Source organism: Gobio gobio (assembly GCF_949357685.1).
Source record: "Gobio gobio genome assembly, chromosome: 2".
NCBI lineage: Eukaryota > Metazoa > Chordata > Actinopteri > Cypriniformes > Gobionidae > Gobio > Gobio gobio.
Genome location: NC_137098.1, coordinates 59754948 through 59775768, shown reverse-complemented (window position 1 = coordinate 59775768; position 20821 = coordinate 59754948). Strand labels below are relative to the sequence as shown.

The 20821-nt window shown below is 37.0% G+C and overlaps 1 protein-coding gene across 2 annotated transcripts; it reads right to left on the bottom strand.

Annotated features, from left to right (window-relative positions):
• Window positions 1-610: 610 nt before the first annotated feature.
• On the bottom strand, window positions 611-19313 carry LOC307122519 (uncharacterized protein). 2 transcript variants are annotated; one of them, XM_079810513.1, is made up of 14 exons: window positions 19100-19313; window positions 18962-19023; window positions 17666-18260; window positions 16666-16864; window positions 13524-13606; window positions 13106-13255; window positions 8104-8211; window positions 7053-7133; window positions 6779-6871; window positions 5126-5247; window positions 4873-4982; window positions 4572-4734; window positions 1421-1554; window positions 611-1120 (listed from the first exon to the last, which is right to left on the bottom strand). In XM_079810513.1, exons 1-14 carry the CDS (start codon window positions 19185-19187, stop codon window positions 910-912), a joined length of 2199 nt encoding a protein of 732 aa, XP_079666639.1. In that variant the 5' UTR covers window positions 19188-19313; the 3' UTR covers window positions 611-909. The 2 variants fall into 2 exon arrangements, with proteins under 2 accessions (XP_079666639.1, XP_079666640.1); XM_079810514.1 differs by having other exon boundaries at window positions 616-1120; window positions 8104-8205.
• Window positions 19314-20821: the final 1508 nt, after the last annotated feature.

Sequence of the window (20821 nt, the reverse complement as noted above, 5' to 3'; positions counted from 1 at the left end):
GTTGTTGTTTTTGTTTTGTTTTTTCAGATTTGGACACTTTTTATTCTCAACCCCATTACGGACTAAACTGATTTGGTTTAAAAAGGATTTTACTCAAAACTTCTATCTACTGCTCATGTGTCCCTCATAACAATTTAATAACTTCAAATGTAACATTTATGATAATGTTCACATTTGTATGCGACTGAAGTTAAAAATAGAATTGTGTGCCTGTGGTCTCTTTATTTTTGTAAATATATATATATATATATATATATATTCAATTTAGATGTTTTACCCTCTGAGCTCTTCATTATTGGGTCATACTTGGTACATTCTCAGTCAAAAGTGACCGAAACTTTGAAAGTAACTTTTTTCCCTAAGACATTTCAATGTAATATATTTTTGTTCAACAATATTATTTTTTATTATTAACTAGAATTGTGAAGGATTTTGTGATACTCTGCAATATTTATAAAATTTTATGAGCTTTTAGTTTTTAATTAAAATTAACATGATTTTAATAAATGCAGTATTTCAGATTAATCTTAACTGTCACTCCCCTTTTTGAGAATACACATGAAAATGCACTATCCTATATATATATATATATATCTCAAGACAGGCACATGAAAGGACACTGAACAACTTTTATTAATTGTAAAACACGTTCATTCTTCAGAATGGAGATAATAAGAAAATTAGAAAGTAGAAAAATAAAAATATGAATCACAAAGAATTAAAAACACAATTTCCTTCTAGCAATGGAAATGATATAGTTTTATATGCAAAGTTTAATGTCATTTAAACAACTGAAATCTCATCATAATACTTTAATATGACCTAGTGTGACTCACACAAACTTTTTATTGCACAGCAGGTGTCCCTCCTCATCCTTTTCCAAGCCGGCAACAGGTTTAGGTATGTTGGTTACAACATCCCCTTCCCCTCAGGCTCCAGGGCCTCTGCGCTGTCCTGGTGATCGCGGGCCGCCTCCAGCCCCAGGTTGATGTAGTGGGACTCCCTGCTGTCCTCCAGGGGTGGAAGCTCAGACAGAAGCGCTTTGAGGCTCTGGCCCAGCTCTCCAAAGCCTGGCCTCTGAGAGGGATCTATATGCCAGCAGCTCAACATAACCTCATATCTGACAGAGGAGGAGTCGAAGGAAAAATGTCAAAGAAGATTAACAGAAAAAATAAAGCACAAAAGCACTACAAGACTGAATCGGCTTTCCATATCTGCAGTTTAAAAACTACTCTTGCCATTTATTGTACGTTTCTAAACAATGCAAAAACATTATTAGGCTACATGCCATGATTTAGTAATCAGCTTCACAGGCACATTACTGCTGTGACTCATGGATTTCTAGAAGAGACAGCATTTTCTAATAATTTATTTAATTCTGTGTGGTATGATTTGATGAAAAATAGGCAAATGTCCTTACAACTTGCTGTCAGTGTCCCCTTGTCTGAGACGGTGACCTTTTTCCAGGTGGTCCAGGAGCTCATAATTGGAGACACCTGGATAAGGTGTCTTCCCCCTGGATGTGATCTCCCACATGGTTATTCCAAAAGACCACTGTGAGACATAAGGAACATCACGGCTGATAAAATTGCTTGAAGGTTGTTGATGGGTGAATCTCACAAAAACCTGTCGGGGTCATATTTTTCCAAAAGTAATATTCAAACGTAAAAACTAAATCTGTTTATTGGACCATTTCCATCCAAATAGGTCGGGGTTTTTTTGTCTTTTTTTGTTTTGTTTTGTTAAATGTTGTAGTGTTATACTCAAAATAATGGTTATGACATTTTTTTCTTCTTTTTTTTGCATTAAGGTAATAAGGATTGGGGCTAGAAATCTGTTCAGTGTTTAATATATACAATTTTTCTTCTGCTTTTTTATTTTGTTTGTTTGTTTTTTGCTTTTTCTTGACAGGTTTTGTGAGGTTAACCAGCGGTGAATTTCTAATAAAGTACCTATGAATAAAGCAATAAAGCAAAAGAAAGAAAGAAAGAAAGAAAGAAAGAAAGAAAGAAAGAAAGAAAGAAAGAAAGAAAGAAAGAAAGAAAGAAAGAAAGAAAGAAAGAAAGAAAGAAAGAAAGAAAAGAAAAAGATGTCATCAATAGTAATACACAAACTTTAAGTGTCAGTGTTGAAAAGTGTATTAAAGGGGCCACATCTATTTGTAAGAATTTTTATGTATTAATCGCTTTTATTTTACTGCCAATATGTGAACAGCTTGAAACACATCTTAAAAAACGAGAGGCTGGCTATGAATGACAGTAGACTGATTTTTATGTGAAGGACGTTTTTGCCGGGGAAATTCAGATGTGACGTTTGGACTCCCAACCTCTCTTCTGGTCTATGACATATGAAATGAATGATCAATGTTAGGTTAAAGCTGAAAGAGCCATTCTGTTTGTCTGGCTATCACCAGACTAAGTGACTTTGTATTGCGTGAGGCTGCCTCCTTGTCATTTTTGACTTATAACAAAAAACAGAACAATGTCTAAAAGCTGATATGTGACAGGGTGTACTGCAAACAAGCTAAAAAACACAGAACCAAAACCCCAGAAGTTTTTATAAGCTGTTGACACAAAAAAATAGCGTTTAAGGACACAAAAGTGGATACAGGCAATTGAGACAGAGCACGACATGTTATATTACACTGAGAACTACACCCAGAGGGGAACGTAACCAGCCTCAGGAAATATAACATAAAACTGACATTTGAATATTTAACTTAACAGTGATAAAATGTTAATGGCACACATAGGCATACTGAGTGTCAGGATCCCAAAATTGACCCATTCTTCCAGCTGAAGCTTCACGTCTTATTGCCTGTATCCACTTTGTCTCCTTAAACGCTCGTTTTTTTGGGTCGACAGCTTATAAAAACTTAGTTCTGTGTTTTTTTGCTTGTTTGCTGTGCACCCTGTCACATAGCAGCTTTTAGACATTGTTCTGTTTTTTGTTATAATTCCGAAATGACAAGGAGGCAGCCTCATGCAATACAAAGTCAATGGAGAGCATTAGATTGTTTCCCAACCGGTGTGGGCGTGGTCAAAATACGCTCTGTCTCTATAGCGTGCCAGGTGGATAAACCGGATTGTGATTGGTCACCGCACATTTGTAACAGAAGCAGGATAAAAATATGTCCAGGTTTCCAGCCTGAGCGGCAGGGCGTAATCAAATCGCCGGTAGATCAGGCTGGGTTTACCCAGTCTACCATTCTGTACTACTGTAATGCCAATGTGTCATGCAAAGGAAAGGGATTAATTCAAACTATAGTCTCACATAGCAAGATAGTATTAATATACTTTATAATCAATCAATCAAACACACCTCAAAAATGACAGCGGTGAGAAAACAGAAGTTAAAGGGTTAGTTCACCCAAAAATGAAATTTCTGTCATTAATTACTCACCCTCATCTCGTTGGACACCCGTAAGACCTCCGTTCATCTTCTGAACAGAAATGAAGATATTTTTGTTGAAAGCTGATGGCTGAGAAAGGCTTCAGATAGGCCTCCATTGGCATTCAGTACATTTACACTCCCAAGACCCATAAAAGGCACTTAAAACGTCGTTACAAAGTCCATCTCACCACAGTGGCTCCACAATAATTTTACGAAGCGACGACAATAGTTTTTGTGCGCAAAAAAAAATCAAAATAACACCTTTATCCAACTTGTTCTTGTCTTCTGTGTGTGCCTCCACGACGCATGCGCGAGAATGACGCAGATCTGGGGTTCGGGAATCCATGAAATGCACACTTTAGTCTGATTTTGAGAACTACGCCGAGACCTAAAGCACGATCAATGTAGAATTCAACAGCTTAAGACACGTGCGTCTTCCTCTGCTTGTAAACAAATCGCTTCTGGGTCATCTGTCCGAACGCCGGATCTGCGTCATATTCTCGCGCATGCGTCGTGGAGGCACACACGGAAGACAAGAACAAGTTGGATAAAGGTGTTATTTTGATTTTTTTTGCGCACAAAAACTATTGTCGGCACTTCGTAAAATTATTGTAGAGCCACTGTGGTGAGATGGACTTTGTAACAATGTTTTAAGTGCCTTTTATGGGTCTTGTGAGTGTAAATGTACTGAATACCAATGGAGGCCTATCTGAAGCCTTTCTCAGCCATCAGCTTTCAACAAAAATATCTTCATTTGTGTTCCGAAGATGAACGGAGGACTTACGGGTGTCGAACGACATGAGAGTGAGTAATTAATGACAGAATTTTCATTTTTGGGTGAACTAATCCTTTAACTTCTGTTTTCTCACCGCTGTCATTTTTGAGGTGTGTTTATATTGTTATTGAGAGGAAAGCATCTAAACGTCTAATCTAAACGTCGCTCTCAGCAGGATTGCGTCGGGATGTTCGTATATCACTGCAAAGGTATTTCCGACTTATTACTTATAAGCTACGAACGAAAAAGAATGGCCATTGAATCCGGTTCAGTCTCTTGTATGTTATGTGTGCACGCGTCTGGCTGCAGTTCACTTAATGGCCACCGGTGTCGCTATTAACAAGGGTTTCTGAATTCTACATACAGTATAGCCCCTTTAATTGGAAGCGTAAATAGGACTGACCACGTCACTCTTGGTGGTGAATAAGTTGTCAGACACACTCTCTATTGCCATCCACTTTACAGGCAATTTAACAGTCCAGTTCTTATGCCTATAGTAGTTACTGCAATAGATCTTCTTAGACAGGCCAAAGTCAGCCACACACACTTGCATGTCATCCCCCAACCTGTGAAAGTGATTCCAGCATTGAGTGAGTGTGGGAGGGAAAAGATTTTGTTCATTAGGCGTGGCTTCTCAAAGACAAAGAATTATTAACAGGACTTTGTTGTAAAATGTGCTCTGTTTTGCCCTCCTGTGGACTCACATGCAATTGCGGGCAGCCAGGTCTCTGTGTAAGAAACCCTGAAGGCTGAGATACTCCATTCCTGCAGCAATGTCAATCATAAAATGAAGAAGCCTCTGATAAGGCAAACACTGGAGAGAAGAGAGAACATGTACATGATCAGATTTGTGGTTATTTTACTGTTCACACTTAAACTTTTATATGATATCAAATCAAAAGAAGGACAAGTCCATAAGGTGTTGTAAATGTGTTTTTCTCTGTTTGCGAGACTCACCATGGGAACATCACTATAGCGGGTTGCTTTGAGGAAGCTGTGTAGGTCTCTATGTTTCATGTATGGAAGAATAACAAGTGGTACAACAATGGAGGACTCCGGATCCTGCTCTAGTGCAACCCCTGTTAGACAGGGGTGTAAAAGGGGTATAAAAGTATAAAATAACCTCATAAAATCTGTTCATCTCATCTCTATTAAAGATAATACCGCTCAAGAAATGTCGTTGCATTCGCCATCTTGGAACAGTTAAAGTCCCCATGAAATCAAAAGTATGAATATGTCAGCCTTACTGTTCTTTATAAGCGAGTGTGCTCCAAAACAAAGACAACATTCGCATTTAGAAAATACATAAGCATTCAAAACTTACAATCTCTCACTTCCGCCAATATGGATAAATGATTTTGATGACATCCCTCATGTCATTTGGGTTTCTTATCAGATTTTCTGTCCCATCAAATGCTCTCTAGAATCTACAGCACCCCGCCCCCAATAGACAACACACAAACTGACCAGCAAACGCAACTTTCGGATGCCATTTTTTTTCCCCCAGCTCAACCGTCACAGAATGGAACGCACAGGATTGTGGGATATCAAAGGCATTGAAGGATACATCTAAGCTGCCTTCAAAAATCCATCAGATGAAGCTAACATTAGATTCGGACGTGCCTTGATGCCTTCCGACCTTGAAATGTGTCCTCCGAAGGCAGCATTTTCCAGGTTTCGGATGTGGCCATGAGCTGGGTTTCCTTACTCTTACATAGGATTAGGGGAAAATATGAATCAGCGCATTATGAGAGATTGATAATGATTGATGGGGATTATAAAAAAAGTATTTTGGTGGATTTTTACCATTATTGGTAAATAACAGGCGTATTTCAACGTTTTCAGTGTCATAGTCAGTAAAGTGTAAGGCTTAAAGATCTAGGTTTTGACACGATCAACCCGGGTTCGAATCCGCCTTTTGCAGAGCTTGCTCTTCTCTCTTTTCGGAAAGGGATTTAAGGCTCAACGGCTCTGTGATATAAGCAAAACCCCATTAAAAAAGGGGAGGAGCTGATCGAATGCCCCACCCTGTCTTCCTGTTTCAGTGGAAATGATGTCAACACATTGAATAATGCTGCGCGTTTCAAGGCACTTCATCATCTGCTAATGTCTGTTGTAGATATAGATATTCATACACGTGAATAACTAGGTTGCAGACGCACAGTCAACTTGCTCTCAAGTGTTCACGGGACACACATGTACAGTAAATCTAGCCCCCCTCCCCCATACCGCATGACCTTGACTGGCTGCTGATTATCCCAGTATTGGAAAGATGCCAATTGCATTATTCCACACTAGAGTTGCCATGATCCATTTAATTCTTACAATGGTACAACCCCCCTATAATTAGGCAGGTCAAAGACAAGCAGGAGGTAAAAGTCAAGCAAATCCCACTGTTTCTGTGCAGCTACAGGCATCACCAGGGGAACTGGTTGAAGTTCACACTTTGCCCTTGGCTTGAACAGACCTACAGGCCACAGATGACCAGTTGCCATGGAAACGTCTGTGCCATTTGAAATCAGGTTATCCGAAATGTTCCACTCCAGATATAAATTATACATTGCAGCCTAGATATCAAACATTAAATAATTTCATTCAAGAGAGACATACCGAGCAATTTAACTACATTCGCATGATTGAAATGCTTCATAATTTCTGCTTCCTTGAGGAACGACTCCAGATCTTCTTTACTGTAGATTGCTTCTAAAATTCGACAGGAAAGTTTAATGACATTATGCATGAAAGACGTTGATTTAATAACTGTGTAAATGGCATTGTCTCAAGCAAGTGCTTAATTCTTAATTAAGATAATACTTTTCAACGTATCATCAGAAGCTCTCTCTGTCACTTGCACTCTGCACTATACACACACACACACACACACCTTTTGAGGTTTTCACAGCCACTCTGATATCTTGTCCTTTTTGAGGGGAAAATGTGCCTTCATAAACGGCCCCAAATTCTCCTGCAGATAGAGAAATTAAGTCTGAGAACCGAAAATACATTTGCAGAATGAAAAATTACACTTAAAATGTTGTTTTCAATTGATTTTCTCCTTAAATTTGAACTTGATGTAACTTAAAAGAAATTAAATAACTTAAGAACAGTTATTAACTCTTTCCCCGCCATTAGCTATGTTTCCATTCACCTATTTTTACGCGCATTTTGGGATATTGCATAATAAAAAGTGCTGGACGGAAACGGCAAAATGTGCATAAATTCTAAAAATTCACATAAAAACCGTATGTGCACAATTGAAAATTTGGGATCAAATGCTCATAGGTTAAGAAGTAGTATATCGTCACACGCATTGGCAATTTTATTTGTCAACATTTATGATTTTAGATACAGTAGTGGCTAAAAGTGATGTCTGGAGGGGATTGGTTTGTGGATTTGTTTTAAATGAGGTTTGATTAAACATCAAAATATGAGGAAAATATTTTATATTTTTAAATATTTAAATATGAGGGAAGAACAAAACCCTAAACTTGGTTATTTCCCCTGACGAAATTATTTGAAAAAAAAAAAAAGCCAAACTACAGCTATAGGCTTTATTTTAGACAAAACAAAAAGCTCTTAGGAAAAAGCATACATTGTATACAACATAATCAGTAATTTCATTGGCTCTCTCATTTTTTTTTTGCATGTGTTCATAGTGTTCATAATTTCTTCGCATGATAGCCTGTCCAAAAATTATGCTTGTGTAATTTGGCATATTCAATCGAGTTATGCTTACAAAATCGTAAACTTAAAAAATCTTGATAAAATCTTAAAAACATTTTGAAACATTTGATTAAAGGGTTAAGATGTCAGTTTTCCTATGCCAGACATCACTTTTGGCCACTACTGTATGTTCAATACTACAAGTGACCTATAGGGCAAATTTGCAAGACCTAGAAAAGAAAGTATCATTCAGTGTGAGAGTCAGTTTATACCTTTCCCAAGTATTCGGCACATTGTCAACTTTGTACGTTCCACCAGCACGTCTTTAAGGCCACACAGCATATCATTCATCCCTTCCAACATCTGAGCTGAGCCTGACACTGACAGACAAAACAGAGACATAGGAAAAAATGGAATAATGTCTGGGTTTATAAACCAATAAACCAATTAACTAAAATATGACAGGTCTGTCTTAAACAAGCCTGCAGCACTCGTGTTAAAAACTGAAGCTGACGCGTCTCAATCACTCCTAGGTGGCTGGTCCCAGTATAGCTCATAAGCTCCGCCCCTCCGTGTTTTCTAATGGACGCGAGACAAACGAAACAATCAAATTACACTTCATATCATTTTTTCCCAAAGTTGGTTTCTGTCATTGTAGGCAGTTTTTATCACGCTGATTTCATTTCAAGTGTTCGTTTTTTAAATCAATCATCATCATCAAAGCTTTTATTCAGGACACACATGGTCCAAAAAACACAAACATGAAATATACCAATACAAACACAAAAACAAACAAACAATACATATCACATATTTGCATTTAAACTAAAACGCCAGTGGTTCCACAATCTGGAGAAAAATCTGACTGAACTTAGAGTTGGGTTCGTCAGTGTTAAAATTATTTGCAGAGTCAGTTAGCCTACACATACATCTGTACATGATATTCCGCAACACTGCAGAGCAGGTGGGTACACCAGCACTAACAAACATCTGACTCGCACTGCTCCAACGTGGCACCTTAAGCAGCAGCCTCATTCCATCATTATATTCTACATTCAGTTTCTGCATGCTGCTCTTTTTGTAACAGCGCCACAAATGGGCAGTATACATAGGGGTACAAAATGTTCTAAAAAGTGTAGTCTTCACAGATTTTGAGCACATACTAAATTTGCGGATCAACATATTAGCTTGTGCATACAACATACGACACTGTCTAAAAATGTCCCTATCATCAGACAGGTCATCAGTTATGTAATGTCCTAAGTACTTAACCTCATCACATACTTTAAGAACACTACCAGACAGGGAGAATTCAGGAAACAACAAGTTCCTGTCCTCCCTGCTCCTGATAATCATAATGTTACTCTTTTTTGCATTATATTTAATGTCAAAGTCTGTGCCATATTGAGAGCAGATCTTCAATAACTGTTGAAGACCAGCACTATATGGACTAAAAATGACCAAATCATCCGCGTACATCAAATGGTTGATAATCATATTACCAACCATACACCCAGTTCCACATTCGTTTAGCAACTTTGATAGATCATCCATATAAACATTAAAAAGAAAGGGAGACAAAATACTTCCTTGTCTAACTCCGTTACATACATTGAATGGTGCGGACACAAAGTTACCCCTTTTTACATACATTGACTGATGAGCATACCAGAAAGCCAGAATTCTTACCAGAAATTTGGGAACTCCTCTGTTGTGTAACTTATAGAATAATTTTTCATGATTTACACGATCAAAGGCTTTAGAGGCATCAATAAAACACATGAAAATTGTGGAATTGCGCCTGTTATACAATTCTAAAATCTCCTTGTGCAAAAATACACATATCTGTGCCATGTTTCGGTTTAAAACCAAACTGGTTGTCAAAGGTCAGGACAAACTGTTCCAATTTATTCAGTAATGTCCTCTCAATGACCTTGGACAAAACACTGGCCAGTGCTATAGGCCTGTAATTGTCCATACTTTTTATTTTGCCTGCTTTGTCTTTAATATTAGGCACTAAAATAACGGATAAGATAGAATCAGGCAAAATACCATGAACTAAAAACCCAGTAAAACAAATAGCAAGCATAGGACAGAGTTTTCTACTTGCAAGTTTTAAATGTTCAGTAGATATCTTATCCATACCATATGCTTTATTATCTTTTAACCTCATAACTGCATCATAAACTTCTTTTGGAGAGACAGTCACATCTTCATTTTTGTCAATGTTGCCCACTACAAAGGAGTTACTTTTAACACAGTTGAACAGCTCGTAGTAATGTTTTTGCCACAACTGAGTAATTTCCTCTGAATTGGTTACACCATCAATATTCGTTGGCAAGGATGTTTTACAATTATTCATTCTTTTGATTTCTTTCCAGAAATCAGTTGGATTATTATTTTGCAGTTTCCTAGCAAGTGAGTCCGATCTCATTGTGTTTTCGTTCCTCTTAATAAAACGCAAGGCATATTTAAAATTTGCATTTGCCCGTTTCTTACATTCAAATAAGGGGCCATATTTGTGTCTTCCTGACTCAACCCAAGCTTTGAAAGCCCTTCTAGCCTCAGCATGAAGCTTTTCAACATATTCATTCCACCCTGGCTTGGCTTTAAACCTCTTGGTCTTGTACAGAGGCCTGCTTGAGGCAAGAAGGGACTCAACAATATTATCATACAAGGAGCACAACTCAATACCATGTTGCAGGTTCTTACAGTTAATATCACAGCAAGCAGCTGCATCTATTGTTAAACTAAATAAGTTTAGTTTTAGTTAGTTATTTGATGCTATAAAAACGGCGGGTGTGACGTCATGATTGACAGCTGAGATTGACGGCTTCTCTGAGTGAAGTTGTCCCTAGCCGCGTTTCCATTACAGATTTGCGCAAAACTTTTGCGATATTTTCTAAAAGTCGATAAAAAAATATTGCGAAATGACAGCGTTTCCATTAACTGATGTTATGCAACTAAAACTTTTATGCGACTAAAAATTTTTTCCTCTTGTGATAAATAATTCCAAAAATCATGCTACGCATGTTGTTAGGTTTATGTATATCCCAGCCACCGCACGCCATTATTTTTAATGGTTAGAGACGTGTGTGTTATCTAAGCACTGATGGCAAGGAAAGCACCTTATACTTGAGCGGCACATATGAGGTGTTATGATAAATTGTGGCATTTTATATTCTATTGTTTTTTTATGAGTTTAATAAAGAACTCGTCTTCTGTCCAAACATACCATCATCTGTAAAGAATGATCGACTTTTACATACGCCAGGTTATTGTGACGCATTGCCACATACAGAGACGAGCGAAAAGTTTGAATTTGCATGGTGGTAACTCAAATGGTTTTTTTACCACTTTGTTATTTTGGCTTGGAATTTCGTTTGTTGGAAATATAAACTGAATTCAGAAATGCTTTTGAAATGAAAAACTTTGCGTTTAATAAACAATATATATTTTTGAAATTAAGACAGCGTTTGGAGTGCAAAATAATCCAGTCCACGGCCTTTGCTGTTATTGATTGTACACAAATAAAAGTAGACAGTTTACTGTTTATAATTATGTCTTGCACTTATCTGTAGTATGGCTAAAAATGACGGAGTATTGTGAGTTTCCGCTGGAATAAGGAAAAAATCCATCAAAAGGCGCCGACGACTTCGCCGGAGAGAGGGTTAAAGAAAACGTAGCCTATTTAGTTTCATATAGTGAGGCTGTGTCTAAATAATATTATAATTTTTTTATTTCATATGTTGATTATGAAAAGTGAGCAGGATGAGTAAACATCAGATGCGCATATGTCTGGGGACATGGATTCTGAGCACTTCATTGAATTGTGTTTTTTATAAAGTCTTTCTTTAAAATTTATTTCGTTTTGTATATATTGTATTTTAATTTTGATCAATGTTTAATCAACTATTTGGCTGTATATTTAATAAATAAGAAGCAAACCAAGATCGTCGGGAATGGATTGACGTGCGTAACTGGCCTGTTTCCTCAGTCTTTGAGCAAGGCTGAAACTATAGCGTCTTTCTGTTTTAATAAATTTCTTGAATATATATGTCTTAATTACAGTAGGCCTATAGATAGTTATGATATTTGTGGTTGCACCGGGGTCCGTCATTATAAAGTTACTCCACTTTCCTTATTAGGAGAAAATATATGTCGTTTTAACGACATAAGATCTCGTATATACTTTTTTAATCTCGTATATAAATTTCCTTTTTCGATAAACCACCTCATGCGAACGTAAAAAACTTTTTTGCGATATATGGGAGTCTTTGCGGGATTGACGCATTTCCATTGGGCGTATTTTCAATTCGCAATTTCAATTTGCGCAATTTGAAGGGTAATGGAAACGTGGCTCCTGAGGCACCAACTGACGTTTTTCTGGATTTTCGGGAGGAGATTGGAGCTTTAGCTTTAATTTCTACATTTCCATAACTGCTTATTTCACACCGACATAATTAATTGTTTGCATCTGCGAGAGTGTGGGCAGGCTTTTGATATCGCGGCTCTACTTCCTGCTCTCTACTGCGCAGACTCCGGTCCCGAGGTCACTACTGCGTAGACTCTGTCCCAAATCTGCGCAAGATGTCAGCGCCATATTCTGACCTCCGACGGCTTCACTTTTCTTCAGCTTTTTTGCGGTCTATGGTCTTAAACTGTGCTCAGACTTGCCAATATACCAAAGTCTGCAATCAAAAGTCAGAGATTTCAATATGAACATTTCTCACCAAATTATAGACCCTATGCGCCAGAGAAACAAGTGGGCAGCCATCTTTAGGATTTAGTCTTTGGACATCAGTTTTTATGGCAGCTCTGTATATTTCTATGGCATCGCTGTCAAAGAGTAATTAGCTGATGAAGTGGATTTACTTATTGTTAACGAAAATGATCATGAGCATTGTAATGTTTGAAGAGGATGTCATATGTCAGTAGACCGGGAAGATTTAAAAACGAGCGTTTCATTCATAAATCCGTAAGATCTTACCGTCATGCTGTGGAAATACAAACAGGAAGACAGAACACAACAAGCGCAGCACGGAAAAGGGGCGGGGCTACATAAGGTCTATAAGCTATCCACATTCATGGTTTTAAACTCGTAAGGTCCCTAGGTTGGATGTGTTTTCTAAATATGCATAAATAATTTGACAATATGTCAATGCATGTGCAACTGAGTATTTTCATTGCTGGTAACACACTTTGCCTGAGGTTTGAATGTTTAGATGAAAGTACAGAAATGAATTGAAACCGTGACTTATCACTCAAACATACTTGTGCATTCCTGCTGAAGTGGGTCAATATGCAGTCGTTCATATCCACAATCACTCCGAGATACTTCCGCTCCACGTGTTGTACTTCTGGGAGGACGGGGACTATATTCGCCACTCTTATTTGCTTCATTATTGCTGCCCACCCTATAAACTGCATGAAAATGGTTATTTTAATTGTGCACAGAACTCGATAGCTGTGATCTCAAATACTTTATGAGCTTTTTAGGGATTTGCAAGGCCCCAAATTATACTCTTATTTTTTGCAAATAGAATTGTTTATATTTCTCTTAAGGATGTTTAGGAGAAACATAACTGAACAAACTGTTGTTCTGAGTTTTATGAAAGAGAAACATTCATACGTTTTGTACAACATTTAAGTATTCATGCATTATTAGGAGGTGAAACAGAAGAAGACTCACTATTGAGTAGCTCAGACTCTGTGTGTTCACGTCGATATTGAGTCACACCAGAGCTGGATATGCGCTCTATTTCTTGACCACCACTGAACACACACACACTCGAATCAGTAACAAAACAGTCAATATATTGTATGCAAACTATATATATATACATACATACAGTGGGGCAAAAAAGTATTTAGTCAGCCACCAATTGTGCAAGTTCTCCCACTTAAAAAGATGAGAGAGGCCTGTAATTTTCATCATAGGTACACTTCAACTATGAGAGACAGAATGAGAAAAAAAAAATCCAGAAAATCACATTGTCTGATTTTTAACACCCGGGCGGTGTGTTTGGGATCATTGTCATGCTGAAAGACCCAGCCACATTTCATCTTCAATGCCCTTGCTGATGGAAGGAGGTTTTTACTCAAAATCTCACAATACATGGCCCCATTCATTCTTTCCTTTACACCAGGGGTGTCCAAACTTTTTTAAAAGGGGGCCAGATTCGATGTTGTGGACACACCCGGGGGCCGGTTCTTTTTCATATATATATATATATATATATATATATATATATATATATATGAACATAAACTAACTTGTTTTGTTTCTTGGAAACATGACAGATTTGACAAAAGCTTGAGCTAACAGTAGAGTAGCTTGAGATAGGACCCAGATGTAAATTTATAGATATTTAACAATATCTGTAAAACTTTCATCAACCAAAAAGTTTTAATGGGTGAAATTTAAATATTATTAGTGAGTTAGAACTCTATTCTTATTTAAATTAACGAGTACTCTATTTAGATCACCACAGGTAAAACCACACTGCCAAAAACCAAAACCACAGATATTTTCCAGTCCAAATATCTAAGAATTCATTTACTAAGGAAAATTACATAATTTTTCTTGATTTCTGGGTAAAAAAATCTAAATGAATAGAGTTTTTGCTTAAAACAAGCTAAATTATCTGCCAATGGGATAAGAAAAATAATATTGTTTCTGTTTACGACAGAAAGATATTATTATTATATTATTATTACAGACATTATTATTTTTATTAACAATATTCTTTTTATTACCCCATTGGCAGATATATTTGCTTGTTTTAAGCAAAAACTCACTTCAATTCCATTTTATTTTCCAGAAAAAAAGAATAAATATCGTATGTCATTTAACAGTAAATGCATCTTTATTTTAAAAAAAATATATATATATATATACGTTTAGACTAGAAACAAGCCAAAAAACTAAATAAGAGAATTTTTTGCAGTGCACACATGGCACCTCACTGCATGGTAAAAAGTAAAAAATATTATTTCTATATCTAGAATGGCTTTATGGTCTATAAACAAGTTTATGACAAAAATAGTCTATAATTTGGCCTTTATTACTAATTTAATACATGTCTACATTACAAATTAAATAAAATGAGATATTAACCTACATTTCTGACAAATTACCACGGTTACAGTTAGTATTACCACAGTAAATCCATGATAAATGTTGGTGAATTGTTGTTTGAAAATTATTTTAACTGGATCGGCTCAGTGTTTCTCCTGATTTGCACGTTAGTGTTGTTGATTAAGTCAGCGCTGTTTAACTGGCTTTAAACTAAATTAAATCAGAGAGATTTGCAGCTTTTACCGGAGACCTCTGTGCCGAACTCAAACGCTTCTCACGGGCTGCTTAGTGGTCGCGTGATCGAGACACTCAGCAAGTAAACACATTTGTTCAGATTCAGAGCTCGCGAGTTGCACTGCTCTCCATAGACTGCACAAGCAGCGCTTGTTTCGTTCTGCTTTTGGCGCTGTTTCCCTGGCCTAAAACCTTGTACTGCCACCTTGCGTTGACATTGTGAAAATGCACGATTTGTAAATTATGCGTGGCGGGCCACAAATAATATATTTTAATAGACACACTGCGGGCCGTTTGAAATTCATCCCCGGGCCGCATTTGGCCCGCGGGCCGGACTTTGGACACCCCTGCTTTACACGGATCAGTCGTCCTGGTCCCTTTGCAGAACAACAGCCCCAAAGCATGATGTTTCCACCCCCGTGTTTTACAGTAGGTATGGTGTTCTTTGGATGCATTCTTTCTCCTCCAAAAACGACAAGTTGAGTTTTTACCAAAAAGTTCTATTTTGGTTTCATCTGACCATATGACATTCTCCCAATCCTTCTGGATCATCCAAATGCTCTCTAGCAAACTTCAGACGGGCCCGGACATGTACTGGCTTAAGCAGGGGGACACGTCTGGCAGCGTAGTGTGTTACTGATGGTAGCCTTTGTTACTTTGGTCCCAGCTCTCTGCAGGTCATTCACTAGGTCCCCCCGTGTGGTTCTGGGATTTTTTTGCTCACCGTTCTTGTGATCATTTTGACCCCACGGGGTGAGATCTTGCGTGGAGCCCCAGATCGAGGGAAGTTATCAGTGGTCTTGTATGTCTTCAGTTTTCTAATAATTGCTCCCACAGTTGATTTCTTCACACCAAGCTGCTTACCTATTGCAGATTCAGTCTTCCCCGCCTGGTGCAGGTCTACAATTTTGTTTCTGGTGTCCTTTGACAGCTCTTTGGTCTTGGCCATAGTGGAGTTTGGAGTCTGACTGTTTGAGGTTGTGGACAGGTGTCTTTAATACTGATAACAAGTTCAAACAGGTGCCATTAATACGAGTGGAGGACAGAGGAGCCTCTTAAAGAAGAAGTTACAGGTCTGTGAGAGCCAGAAATCTTGTTTTTTTTTGTTTTGTAGGTGACCAAATACTTATTTTCCACCATAATTTGCAAAAAGATTCTTTAAAAATCAGACAATGTGATTTTCTGGATTTTTTTTCTCATTCTGTCTCTCATAGTTGAAGTGTACTTATGATGAAAATTACAGGCCTCTCTCGTCTTTTTAAGTGGGAGAACTTGCACAATTGGTGGCTGGAATCAACCAATCACATGCTTCCCAGGTCAAACTGGACATTTCTTAGTCATTATTCAGTGTATACAATCTGTATACAGTGTACATTGTGTCAATACATCTCTTACAGTGATAATGTACTGCTTTTACAAATATTTAGTATAAAAGCAGGATGAAATTCCCATTACCCCAGGGATTTCGAAGGATCGAGATTGTAAATGCATAAACATCTGCATCTTTAAAGCATTTTACCTGAGCTTGCGACGCCTTACAAAAATTAATGCAGCAGCTATGAGAAGAACCAGGACGCCACACACTAGAACAGCAGTTACGACAGGAGAGAGTCCCAGTCTGGAATCACTTATTGGGAGAGGAATGAGATCCGCTTTTGGGACAAGACTGGAATTGGCTTTTAGGCCAGGAGTGGGCATTGCAGTGAATGGATCTCTTCCTGAAACACACATAAACATACATAGCCGTATAAGTGAATAATACAGGGTAGTTGCATTTACAGTACTATTTTGCGGTTGTAACTTGAATTCTTCAGCAAGATCAAAGATCATATTTTTTAATAAAAGTTCCTTATTACAGGAACACAGTCAAGAATGACTTGGGCTTAATGCCGGAATGAAAAGGAAGTCGTGACAGTCTTTTCTTCCCTATTGTGACATATATCGGAGTGAAACGCTTCTCGAACAAGAACATTTTTTGGGCGAGACTTGATTTTGTTCAAGGGGAATTGATTGGATTGTCATGTGAGTGACAATCTTGCCCTCCCGCCAGGAAACGCATCATCACAGAAGAAATGTCTCTGCGAGAGAGGGAGGGAAAGCTATTTTTATTAAAGATTATGTGGGCACATTAATTTAAAAAAACAGATCATTTGTAATAAATACTGCAATACTCCATAAAAAAACGGATTGTCAAATTTGATTTCATTTTGATTTAAAAAAGGATAGCTCATCCAAAAAGTGTGTCATCATTTGCTATAACCTTCATCCATATGCTTTTTATTTATTTAGCGAAAAGCAACATCAGTCCAAGCTGCTCTTGAAGTGGGCGGTCATTTATACAAGCACAATAAAAAAAATGCCTTGCTTGAAAAGCCAATTCACTCTGATATAACTTTTCCTGCCGACTTAGCTTTGTATGTTTAGTTGCCAGAAGAATTCTTAACTCAATTTATGTTCTTTAAATATATAATCGGCATAGATTGAACACAAGATGCTTGACGAATACATAATTGTTTCACCTTTGCAACTGTTTCCGTCTGTCTGGTCTCCTGCATCACAGACACATGACCCCTGCGGTGGACCCCACGTCCCATTCGACTGACACTTCATCTCCACAGCACCGTTCACACACACTCCTCTCCTCAACCCTCCTGCTACGGTTTCCTCGAATTCCACTTGGTTCCATGCAAACGTTGGACATTTCATGAAGAACACCTGGATGGAAGCGATGAAAGTGCACTTACCGCGGTAAAAAAATCCCAGGTAAAAGCCATTCTGAGAGATCGTTCCCAAATTAAGGCCTTTAGGATGGGTCAGGTCCTCATCCCGAGGAACGGCATCGACAGGAAATGGATGCTGGACTGTGATCCTAAGAACAAGTCTGTGTGGTTCTTTAAAGTACTGATTCTGAGGTTGGTTAGATTCTCGCACATAGATATAAAGAGGCTCCTGGTCTTCTTGAGCAAAACTTAGGTCAAGTAGAAGCTCTTGGGCATCTTGTTTGGGGATCCAGTTGGTCCATAATGTTTTGGGATATGTAATGAAATCGGGGTTACAAGCTTGGTAGATAGAGTGTGCATAGTCCTTTCCGAGCTGCATTTTTGTTTCCTTCCACTTACATTGACCAAAAGAGAAGCGAATCATTATTTTATTAAACATTCACCTATATTAAATAATTCATCTGTTAACATGTTTTAATCTGTCCATTATCTGTACATAAAAATACACTACTCAAAAGATTATTTCTTTATATTTTTTAAATAAATAAATTTAATTCAGCAAGGGATTGAATTGATCAAAAAGCATTTATAATGTTATGTGTTACATATTTATAATGTTATAATGTTTCTATTTCAAATAAATGGTGATTTTTTTTTTTACTTTCTATTCATCAAATAATCTTGAAAAATGTATCACGGTTTCCATAAACATATTAAGCAGCACAACTTTTTTCAACATTGTTAATAATAAGACTCCTTCAAGTAATAGCTAAAAACAGAGTTGACAGTTTATTTAATCTTTAACTTTATAGTGCTCAAGGTCATGACACCACAATGCGTTTATTACTGATGGAATTATTACTGATATTTCTACAGACATCCTGTCATATATAAAATAAAGTTAGGCTACTGTTTTTGTTGAAGTGTAAAGAAAATGTATAGCCTATAAAACATAGCAACATTTACCAGCCTTTCATTGTTAAAGTCTTTGTTTATATTCATAAAGAACCCCAAAAAACCGCACCCTTTTTGTGAAATGGCCCAACATTATATAAAATAGCCTATAAAAAATACAATAAAGAAACTGCAACGTACAGCTTTTGGTGGTGAACATGTCCATTGTAGTTTGCTCTGTTTGCTTGAATCAAAGATTTCCTCTAAAAAAAAAGGAGCAATTTTTATAGTTATTTAATTTCCATAATAAAAGCACACTGATGTGAAACCTCATCTTACCTCTGATTGGTGTTAACTGTGCTGCGGTTACAATCCACACAATGCGAAATAAAAAATATAATAGGCCTATATTGAAAACCAGGTCCATTTTAGTCTTCTTCCTTTATACTGACATGCATAGAGGTTTGTTTTTTAACATTACTTCCTCAATAGAGTTGAACTTAGTGCTTAGAAAGCGTTAACGTGACGGCATGTGCGAATGAATCATCTTTTGGAAGAGTTTTATTTAGGGATTCTAACGAACCGACTCGCAAAGCTTCGTATTCACTCGAGACACAAAAGGACCCTTATTTTAATCATCCATAGAACTTATTAGTAAATGAGTATGGTTTATATTTTCTTCTCTGAAAGAAGTCGAGACCCTTTGCGTGAACATATCCGTTTTTATAAACGAGAAGGATTTATATGAACTTGTGAACTCGTTAAATGTTTATTTCATGACAAAAAATAAATAAATAACACGTGAAATGGTATGCGAGAACAAACACTGTGAGTGATGAGTTTCAACTGAAACTACTATTAGTTTCAAACAATTCATTAAAACAAATTGGACCAAAGAATCGATTCGCTACAATGAATCGGAGTTGTGAACTGGGCTGCAAAGCCTCGTAAACTTCAATTGATTAAAATTTATAGCAATTATTTGGCTAGTAGCCTATTCTAAAGGGGGAAAACATGTTAGCTCTCTATAATGAAGTCATTGTAAGCTAATGACATCTGATGGATTTGGTGATCTTCACTTTAGAATACTGGTCCAAATAACTAGTAATTCTATAGAAGTATGTAGGCTAGTAACACTTGAATCATTACTATCCAAAACTCTACAAAAACCTCAAAAGCTTACAATGACTTCAGTCATTACTACAGTCATTATGTTTTTCACTTTTGAATACTGATCCAAATAATAAGTAGTTCCTTCTGAGGAATTTGGTAATACTTTAGTAATTAATAGTGGGTTACTATGACCTTCACTTTAGAATTAATTATATATTATGCATTATTCATGTTAATTATGAATCTGTATATAGTAGTCCTCATGAGAGGTGTGGAAAAAATAGTTATTAACTAATAGTGAACTGACTTTTGCTATGATTGTTTAATTTCTGATATTTTATTTTTATTTGATTTATATAACAATTCGTATTTATAAATTAATTATATGATGATATGATGTAAAGGCTAATTAGTTTTAACTGTGATTCAGTGTGGCTGTCAAAAGGGAAAAATGGCTCATTAATAAATGTTATTTTTCTTGTTCCTGTTTAAGTCCTTTTTTTCCCCTGTAGAGATGTTTTGCAAGATGTGGTAGGCTATATATAGAGAGTATTAGATGTGAAACTTGATTATGAAGTAAAACGTCTGGTAAGAGCTCTGCTAAATCAGCCCTTTCTGTTACTGTGGTCCATGATGATGACCACATGCTTCCTTTAAAACTAAACTGCAAAATACTTATAAACACGTACTTCTGTACATAGATGTTTCTGTTCAATCACCACCAAGATTGGATGCGATACAGAATCTTAAAACTATTTTATTTCCCATAGGCATGTCAACTGTAGTGTGTTAGCTGACATCAGGACTTTTCGAAAGCAATTCACTGTGCAACCCAATACAAATAACGTCAAATAACATTTCAGACAAAGTGTAAACAGGGCCAAAGATAATATCAATGCATCTGTCAACCAGTCACACAAAAATCCTGTACCATTCATATGAAAGATG

What these genes read in the sequence shown, in the direction of transcription:
- LOC307122519 (XM_079810513.1), bottom strand. Translation starts at nt 19,187, where the DNA reads ATGGACCTGGTTTTCAATATAGGCCTATTATATTTTTTATTTCGCATT. An exon ending in ACTTCAGCAGGAATGCACAA is followed by an intron (nt 8,212 to 13,105) that starts GTATGTTTGAGT and finishes TTTGTCTGTCAG; the next exon opens with TGTCAGGCTCAGCTCAGATG. An exon ending in GCTATAGTGATGTTCCCATG is followed by an intron (nt 4,983 to 5,125) that starts GTGAGTCTCGCA and finishes TCTTCTCTCCAG; the next exon opens with TGTTTGCCTTATCAGAGGCT.